Raw genomic sequence first — 10,133 nt, forward strand, 5'->3', positions numbered from 1 at the left:
ATTTATTTAAACTTTAAAGTACTAAAATTGAATTCCTACTTGTAACGATGCATATTATTATTAAAAAAATATATCTTTTTTAACTAAATAAATAAATAAATTGAATTCCTGTTGTATTTAGTTCTCCGAAAAAAATTCTTCTAATTTTCCATGCTTTTCTTCTAATTTTCCTTGCCTAACGTTATTGTAGTAGCACGGTCTGAATTCCATTTAATTTAGCCAAAAAAAATTTGGATTTTACCGAAGATTATTAGTTTTATTAGATTTAAAAAAATTGGATTTTACTTAAAATCTTGGTCTCGTGAGATCATTTTTTAATTAATTAATTATTATTTTCTGGAGAAAGACCAACCTCGCCATCTCAAAATTTTAAATTACACAATTATAAAATGTATCAGAATCAAACCCCTATAGTATATGTTAATTATGTCTTAAATTTTTCCATTGTATATTTTAGGAAACTATAATTCTTATTAGTTTAGGAAACCTTTGTCTTAATGGATTTGGAAAATTAAGTAATATATTATCTTTATAGGATTGATAAAACCTTTTCCTTATAGATTTGGAACTACTTGGGATCTATATATAGGGTATGTAGTTGACGATGTAAAACTTGTTTTCTTTCTCTCATAGTGAAAAACTCTCTTTGCTTTTGCTGTAAGGAGCCGAACCTCATTAAATCATTGCATTGTTTTTCTTCTCTATTTTCTTTGTTTGTGATTGTGTGCTAGTTAATCCACGATATTTTCGCAATAGTATACGATACATTCCTATCAGAATATCATAAGTGCTTGTTGGTTTAAGACTTTGATTTTTTTTTCCAAGGTCATTTTTTTAATATATATATATATATTATTTAGTATTGTACGTTTTTGTCAATCATCAACGCGAATACCTTAATTAATATTCTAGTTTCGATGAAATACGTTTTCTTATTGATTTCCACTACTATATATTATCTTACCTAAGCCTAAAAGGTTAATAATTTCCACTCAATAGTTAACAAAAGTAAAAGTTAATTAAGGGAGTATTGAATTAGATTCAGAATATTTCACTGCTCTAATCCGTTGCGTGACATGTTAATATACTTTTATTTACTTAATTATATATTTAACGTCTTTAATGTTGATAGTTGCTCTCTTGCAGTGTTTTATGATGGGAAAGATGATGAAAGGAATTTTATTTTGGTTTACAATTATAGTACAACTTTTCTCGATTGTTACTTCGAGGAGGACGATGCATCATGCAAGGTACTACTATACTACTAGTTTATACGAATGTAAACTGAAATAATTCAAATATATATATATATATATATATATATATATATATTTGTTGATGATTTTTTTTATTTGTCTAATTATTATAGGCATACCCGAGTAAATCATAGACATGATGAGATGATGCATCCCCCTCCAGTCACACATAGACATGTTGATATGATGCATCCTCCTCCAGTCACACTGCACATCTCAAATCAATACGTAAGGATTACACTAAATATATTGTCATCGTTATAATTATTTAATTACGAATAATGTTATGTGAGTGATGACTTATATATTATGATATTATTATTGTTATTAGGTGGTGATAGATAATGGCATTGTTCAACTTACTCTAACAAATCCAACTGGACATATTTCTGGGATAAGTTACAATGGAATTGATAATCTACTGGAAAAAAGCGATCTAGAAGTAAGGAGAGGGTAAGTACTTTTATTTAAAATTTCTATTCTTTTCACTACAATAATAAAGTATAATTTAGGGTAGGATAATAATATAAAGTTACAAAGTTAGGATAATTATATTTGAATTCCAATTGTATTTAATAATTTTTATTTAATTTTTTTTCCAAATGCAGATATTGGGATGTCATGTGGAAACTTCCAAAAGACCAGGGTGGCACTTTTGATACGTAAGTACTCTAAATTTTATGTTAATATATGAAAAACTATATAGTTTTGCTTTTTTATACTACATACATAAATATGTTGTGTGCTTTATTATTAATTAATTATGTATGTAAAAAAAATATTTATTTCAGGTTTTTCATGAAAAAATTCAAAGTTATATCACAAGATGATAATAAAGTTGAAGTTTCTTTTACAAAAACGTGGAGTTCCAGTGCAGACCATGATCTTCCTCTAAACATCGACAAAAGGTGAGTTTTTTTTTTTCCATATATATATATATATATAAGGTTAATAGCAGTTTTTATCGCTCAAATATTGATAAATTCTAATTTTAGTTTCTGCAATATCTAATTAAGCATGTTTAACCTTCAATTACTTGAAATGTTCACTTTTAATCACTTTTGCATATGAACATTCACAAGTTTTCAAAATTATTAACAGCTATGCCGTTAAATTACTCATGTGTTATGTTAAATTTGTATTGTTACTTTATATTTAAGGGTAATATAATGTAATATGCTCCTAAAATTGTCCAAATATAATATATTTCCTACATAAATGAACCATTTATACACATTTTAATTGTTGATGGTTACATGTATATTTTGTCATTTATCACTCCGACTAAAATTTGTATTTATCAATAACTGAGAGATCAGAACTATTATTTTCCATATATTATTATATCAATACTGTGAGTTTGTGAATGTCAACTAATTAAGTATCGTAAGTAAATTGTTGCTATTTTTTTGTTTTGTAATTTAAAATAAATATATGTTAATTTTTTCATGAACAATATTATAAAATGCAGGTTTGTGATGCTAAGAGGAAATTCAGGATTTTATTCCTATGGAAAATTTGAACATTCAGAGGGAATGCCTGCACTTAGAGTAGATGAAGCAAGAATTGCAATCAAGCTCAGTCAAAACTTGTAAGATTTATATATTGAAAAGACATAAAATCCCCCCTGAACTTGGCACGAAAACTTACTTTAGTACTTAAACTACACGGCTGTTTATATACCCCCTTAACATCTTTTAAGTGATTAAAACACCCCCTAAGGGATGATGTGGCAGAGAGAATGAGTGCACTCTCCTGAAAGTGCGTGAAAAAAGAGAAAAAAAAAACGTAATTTTAAAAAACCCTACAGATGGCCTTTTTTTATTGGCCAATATATAACAAATTATTTAAATAGTTTTTTTATATATATTAAGTCTTTCAAATATGTAAATTTTCTTTATTAAGAGGTAAATGAAATTAGTGGGTCCCCTTTTTATTTTCTTTAATTTTTTTTATTTTTATTTGGTTGTCTTTTTCAATACACATTTTTCTCCATTAAAACATTTCTTCCTCCATCTTCTTCCCCACCTCTATCCACTATTTTCATTCCACTAATCTTTAACTAATCCGTAAAATTCAATAGCAATGTCATTTTATTGACGTCGATTTCACTCTATTATTTGTATCGATTTGGCAAATGTAAACTTTCTTAAATTTTGAGCGACCCATTTTGATTTTTAGATCATTCAAACATTTCTCATAAAATTTATATTTTTTTGGATCAACTTTCTTATGCAATCTTCATTTCTTATTTGAGTTGTCAAGAAAAAATTGGCATTCAAAAAAATCCATTCTCCAAGAGGGTAAATTCGTTGGGAGGGTTCGAAGAAGATAATGTGAATTTCTTCTTTAAAGTGACTTAAAAAATTGTTGAATAGTGAAGAAGAAGAAAAGAAACTATTGAAGGTTGGAATAATGGTGAACAACAAGGAAGAAGAAAGAGAGGGGGTGGGGGTGGGGGTATGCATTTATAAATTAATTAATTGATATAATTAATTTTAAAAAGTGTTTAAGAAAAAATAGTGAATAAGTAAAAAAGAAATAAAGATTAATGACATGGTGCCTACATGATTATGATGTGGCGCTTACGTGGCAGGTGAGAGTGGTGTTATAGTCTCAGGGTGGAAAAAAATTACTTCAAAGATCTTAAGGGGGTATTTAAACGCCTGTATAGTTTAAGTACTAAAGTAAGTTATCTGACCAAGTTCAGATTTTTTTTTATGTATTTTCCCATTTATATATATGCATACTATAATTTCTCGATTAATGATGTTCAACTGATTATTATATATCTGTTGTTGCTGGTAGCTTCGCCCTTGCTCTTTAACCTCGAGTTGTATCTAAATAGTAGATATTTTGGTGAATTAATGAATTATTTGCTATTATTTATTTTTATTTCAAGTAAACTGTTATAATTTTGGTGAATTAATGAATTATTTGCTATATTATTTAGGTTCCACTACATGGCTGTATCAGATGATAGGCAAAGGGTAATGCCTACTAATCAAGATATATCCCATGGAAAAGTCCTTGGCTATAAAGAAGCTACTCAAATAACACATCCATCCAACTCTCCATTCAACTATGAGGTAATTATTATTATTAATTAAAGGATTTAATTTTCTCCATAATTACATTTAATAATTAGTGTTGATAACTTTACATGTATTTAGGTTGATGACAAGTACCAATTTTCTTCTGATAACAAAGATATCAAAGTACATGGATGGATTTGTAATAATCCACATGTAGGTTTTTGGGTGATTACACCAACTAATGAATATACATGTGGTGGACCAATGAAACAAGATCTTACTTCTCATTCTGGTCCCACCTCTCTAGCTGTAAGTAATTTTACGTATTATGTGTTTCAATTTACGTGACACATTTTTCTTTAATTCTTAATATATATACATACTTTTTTTTTTTGCAGACATTTTTTAGTGGCCATTATATAGGTCCACAATTAGGAGTGGATCTACAAGATGGAGAATCATGGAAAAAAGTATTTGGTCCTGTTTTCTTTTATCTCAACTCAGATTCTGGTAATAACCATCAAACACTTTGGGAGGATGCTAAAAGACAGGTAATTTAATCATCATATTCAACTCTCGTAAGTCGTAATGTATGAACGTGGATTTAGAATCTAAACGTTATAGGTCCTAAAGTTTATTATACGTACGTATTTAAACAAATATAATAAGGTATGAATTAAAGTTACAAAATTCTGCTGTATTTGTCTAGTAACATGTTGATGTGTGAGATCATCTGATCGAACACCATTTTTATTTATTTCATTATGTATCTTTGATGAATACAAACTAACATATATATATAAAATGAAATTTTATTCATTTGCAGATGTTTGAAGAAACTAAAAAATGGCCATATGATTTCCCACAATCAAAAGAATATCTCAAAGCCAATGAACGGGCCACAGTTAGCGGTCGATTATTGGTCAACGACAGGTATAATAATGCTCTTAACGTATTAAAAATGACTTATATTTGCTCTTTTTTCATCTATTGAATAATAATTTTCCGATTTTAAAAATACCCTTCTTTCACTTATTAAACCGAATATTTTGTGATTTTGGGTTAGGTACATAAGTGAAGATCCTTTTTATGCAAAATCTGCATATGTTGGATTGGCCCTGCCTGGAGATGTTGGATCATGGCAAACTGAGACCAAGGTATTAAGTCGCGCACGTTCATTTTATATGACATTTTTTTAGGTTCTTAAAAAAGATCGATAACTTATATTTAAAAATAGTTTAATTTTAAATTTCTCATTTTTACAATTTTATAGCCATACAAAGGTCAAAAGTGTGTCTTTCTTTAATTTTATGTCTGATCAAATAAGTTCACATAAATGTAATGATCAATGAAGTAATCTTTATATAAATGTTAAGATTAAAGTTGTTGTGTTTTTAACTTTTATTTTTTGCTTAGGGTTATCAATTTTGGACTCAAACAGATGAGTCTGGATATTTCAAGATTAATGGAGTTATACCCGGAACTTATAACTTGTACTCATGGGTCCCTGGAGTTATTGGAGATTACAAATACAACCTTAACTTTACCATCACTCAAGGTTCTTTCTCTTTTCTTTTTCTTTTCCTTTTTCTCAATAATAAATGAGCAGTCTGGTCTGGTACACAAAACATTCTGACATTCTCACACGAATCATGTAAAGGTCCGGTTGATGTGGAGTTGTAGACAATCTGCCCTGATATTTCACTGTTCAAACCTGTGACCTATATGTCACACGAAAATAAAATTTTCAATAATAAATTTATTAATTTTGTGGTTGCAGGAAGTGAATATAATCTAGGTGACCTAGTTTATAATCCTCCAAGAAATGGTCCAACTCTATGGGAAATTGGAATTCCTGATAGAACTGCTGCTGAATTTTTTGTGCCTGATCCATTGCCTAGCCTCACCAACCATGTATTCATCAACACTACACATAGGTAAGTTTTCATTAAACCTAATTCACTTTGTTTTATGGGTTCAACTTCTATATATATTATCGATCGACGACGTAACAAATATGTACATGAATACTTATTGCATGTAAAATAATAAGTGTATAAGAAGACTTATAATCAATACACTAATTAAATATTGCTCAATTTGATATATCTTTTGTTATTTGCAGGTTTAGACAATATGGTTTATGGGATCGTTATACAGATTTATATCCTAATGAAGATTTAGTATACAGAGTTGGTGTTAGTGATTACACAAAAGATTGGTTCTATGCCCATGTAACCAGGTAATTAATTAATTTGCAATAATTGATAAAATTACTGTCACGTGACATTTAGTTCATGAATTCGAGCTGTGAAAACAACCTCTTAGAAATGTAGGATAAAACTGCATATGTGATCCTACGTTTCTCTGAACCATAAGTATAGTAAGACCTTAGTACACCGATCGAGCTGCCATTTAAAAAAAAAAAACGTATTATTGACAATTTTTAATTTTCATTTTTGGGATTTTGCCATTGCAGGAGGACTGTACATAAACAATATATACCAACAACATGGCAAATTTTATTTGATCTTTCAACTGTGGATCCAAGTGGAACTTATACACTACATATAGCATTGGCTTCTGCCACTTCTTCTCATTTGCTAGTAAGTAGCTTAATAAACTCCATTTCTCTAATCTCTAACATACTTTCTCGTCTCAATTTATATGATACATTTTTTTCATTTTAGTCTGTCCTATGATTAATTTGGACTACATATATAGCATTGACACAAGAGAAATCTTGTTACAATGTGTTTATGACTTTTTATGTATAAAACGTTACGTAGCCATAAGATCATTGGACACACTTATAATTTATTAATTGGACTTATTTTAGCCTCTTTGATACCTTATTGTCAGTACATACAAGTTAAATCTTATCGATAAATTGCTTAATCTCTTACTTTTCTCCTAGTCTCTTGTTAAATTATATATAATTGGATATTAATATTATTGTGTTTTTTTGTTTGTTTGAATTTTAGGGAAGAATAAACAACCCAATCATACCAAGGCCAACTTTTCAGACCCCAGGAATTGGACAAAGTAATGCAATAGCAAGACATGGAATTCATGGACTATACTCACTTTTCACTTTTGAAATTCCGGGCTATAATTTACAAATCGGAGAAAATATAATATATTTAACGCAAGCTAGAGGTGGTAGCCCTTTTAACGGAGTAATGTATGATTATATTAGATTCGAAGGACCTCCACAGTAAATATGAGAGATTATACATATTTTTGAGAAAGTTGTAGGGGTACAATTTAATTTATTCATTTGTTATTTATTCTTTTTTTTTATATGTTTGTTTGTCTATTTGAGAAATAAAAGCTCTTGTTATTATAACGTTCTCGTATCATATCAAAAGTTATGAAAACAATTCGTTCATTTATTACTTCGGTTTAATATAATAGCCGATAAACACTAGATAATAAAATCGAGCATCATTTGTTTATATTATTATCATTATATAAATTTCAATAAAAATCTTGATTCTGTCACTATTAAAAAACATAAACGGTTTCCGCTGCATAAACAATATCATTGGGGAAAGTGAGCTTTGTGTCTGCGGTGGTACCCTTAATTAACAACATTTGATTTGTAGATTCCTCAAAAAGAGAGAAATGAAGCAAACACTAGAGATTTGATTTTAAATATTTATTTATAGATCTTACGTGATTGTAAATATGAAATAATTAAGGTTACGTTATATTAGATATCGAATAAAAAAAAGTATTGTAGTATAATGGCATGAAGACGGGGTTATGGAGAGCAAATGCAGACGTCATGCAACTAGGTGAAACACCACAAATGTTTCGTCCTGGATGGCGAAAGTTCAATAGTCGAAAATATTATTACCTTATGCTTTGACTTACGTAGCATGTGGCATGTAAAATCCTATATGAATCAGTAAGGACAACCTTGCAAAACTAAATATTCTTGGCTTCGCCAGAAGCGAAGTAGTGTGAGTAATATAGAACATGAAAATGTAAGTTCCCAAGCAATGAACGAGTTTGAAATTCTACCATAATTTATAAGATATACTGGATCCAAAAGCTAAAATTAGTTATACACTGGTCATAATAGTATGGAAAGTATGGTGAAAACTCTATATATTTGTTGAAAATTCACCGAATATGTACGTATAATAAACTTTAGTTAACTCATAATTTTTAGATCTTGAATCTGCCTTGATCAAAGCGGTTAGAGTTGTGCATTGAGTAATGGTCAGCATTTCTTGTATTTTCCTTCAGTAAGCTTCATCCTCCTCCTAATTAACCAACAAAATATATTGTGTAAATTATACATGGTCAAATAAGAATCAATATGATTGCAAAATTAATGATCTACTTAGGGGTTGTTTAGAGCAAAGATGAAGATTAAGCCAAAATTTAATTTGTTTTGACATACAAGAAAGATTCAATCCCTAGATCAAGATAATCATTATAAAGTTTTAAGAAAATTGTGTGCTTTTTAAAAATAAATACAGGCAGTTTGACTGATGAAATAAGAAATTATATTATAATTTAGAATCAAACAATAAAAGTAATATCCACTAAATAATCATGTTATTTTAAATTTCAACATTATAATTTCATTATTATTGATTTCGAAATAGCTTGTCCACCGATCAAATGACTCCTAAGTGTATTACTAACACTTTATTAATATAACTATTAAAAAATGAACACATTCAAATTTTGCTTATTTAATTAACTCACCTTCTTTTGAGTCATGAAGTGAACAGATTTCTTGTTTGACTTTCCTTGATCTCCATATTTCTTCATTAATTTTTCTCTAACATAAGTCTCATATATAAAAGTAGCTCCTCTAAATTGGGGCAAAACTAACCATGCCACACCAATCAACTTCACATCATACCATATTGGTATCCTAATAATTATCAAAAAAATAATAATTTAAAAATAAAGTTAGTAAATTATTTTCTTAAAATTGTATTTTCACAAAAATAAAAAGAATAAAAAAGAGAGAAACTTAGTTACCAATTAAGAATGGGTTGAAAAAGCATCTCCACAAGTGTAAGAAAAGAATATAGAATCCAATAAGCAAGCCATTGTTCATCATCCAATTTAGATGTACTCTCTATAGCTACTATTGATGCATACCTACACAATATTTGTATATATATGAAAATTCTTAACATATCAAGGCAATCGAAAAAACTAGCATTTTTTGAAGCTTCATACGGTCTTTTATGTTCAGGTGCAGATAGTTTGCATCTTTATAGAGCTTCATAAGGTCTTTATGTTTAAATATAGATAGTTTGCATCTTTATAGACATGTCTATTTCACCAAACTCTCATAAATATAGAATTGATAAAAATAAATAAATAAATTATTACCAAATTTATAACTATATACTTGTGAAAAAGAGATACATATGACACCTTATGCAAATTTCACATCAAAATGAGAAAAAGAAGGTAAAGAACCTTATAAAACATAATACTATTTCTGTATTTCACATAATAGACGTATATTTGGGTTCGATAATAACGTAGCGCGAAGGATAAACGGGAGATGAGAGATTAATTATTTAGAAGAATATTACTACTCACAGAGGATAGATCAACATCATCACAGGCCTGCAATTTTAATACAAAATACAACTTGTCATTTTCAAGAATTTCCCCCAAAAAGTAAAAAATCAGAATGACAAAAATAGGAAATAAAAGATTATAATAATGTTACCCAGCAAGAGTATGAAGACTAGTGATCAAAGTCCACAAATGACCCATAATTTCTCTTCAATTAAATGCTCCAAAAGAAACTTTAGAGACAAAATAAAATAAAATAAACAACTTAAGCAAATAATGA

General features: G+C 28.7%; 5 protein-coding genes across 5 annotated transcripts in view; 3 read left to right on the forward strand and 2 right to left on the reverse strand.

The window, feature by feature from the left end:
• The window catches only part of LOC125818914 (glutamine synthetase cytosolic isozyme 1-1), a 176,314-nt gene that overhangs the window by 106,020 nt on the left and 60,161 nt on the right, over positions 1–10,133 (reverse strand). The gene's annotated exons all lie outside the window — the stretch shown is intronic.
• LOC125818922 (uncharacterized) overlaps positions 1–10,133 on the forward strand; it is a 196,224-nt gene that overhangs the window by 71,700 nt on the left and 114,391 nt on the right. The window lies entirely within an intron of this gene.
• On the forward strand, positions 1,153–7,512 carry LOC125818910 (uncharacterized). The gene is made up of 16 exons (XM_049498419.1): positions 1,153–1,250; positions 1,370–1,484; positions 1,588–1,709; positions 1,865–1,918; positions 2,048–2,164; positions 2,728–2,847; positions 4,210–4,345; positions 4,430–4,600; positions 4,690–4,842; positions 5,118–5,224; positions 5,358–5,448; positions 5,708–5,849; positions 6,072–6,228; positions 6,417–6,533; positions 6,771–6,897; positions 7,276–7,512. Exons 1-16 carry the CDS (start codon positions 1,153–1,155, stop codon positions 7,510–7,512), a joined length of 2,064 nt encoding a protein of 687 aa, XP_049354376.1.
• LOC125818919 (very-long-chain (3R)-3-hydroxyacyl-CoA dehydratase PASTICCINO 2-like) overlaps positions 1,968–10,133 on the forward strand; it is a 49,840-nt gene continuing 41,674 nt past the window's right edge. Inside the window, exon 1 of the mRNA XM_049498430.1 lies at positions 1,968–1,978. The gene's annotated coding sequence lies outside the window, so the exon portion shown is untranslated. The remainder of the gene's footprint in view (positions 1,979–10,133) is intronic.
• On the reverse strand, positions 8,545–10,128 carry LOC125818874 (HVA22-like protein e). The gene is made up of 5 exons (XM_049498387.1): positions 10,008–10,128; positions 9,875–9,901; positions 9,299–9,421; positions 9,017–9,188; positions 8,545–8,565 (listed from the first exon to the last, which is right to left on the reverse strand). Exons 1-5 carry the CDS (start codon positions 10,052–10,054, stop codon positions 8,545–8,547), a joined length of 390 nt encoding a protein of 129 aa, XP_049354344.1. The 5' UTR covers positions 10,055–10,128.

This window comes from Solanum verrucosum, unplaced genomic scaffold, assembly GCF_900185275.1.
Source record: "Solanum verrucosum unplaced genomic scaffold, falcon-dt-bn FXZP01000252.1, whole genome shotgun sequence".
NCBI lineage: Eukaryota > Viridiplantae > Streptophyta > Magnoliopsida > Solanales > Solanaceae > Solanum > Solanum verrucosum.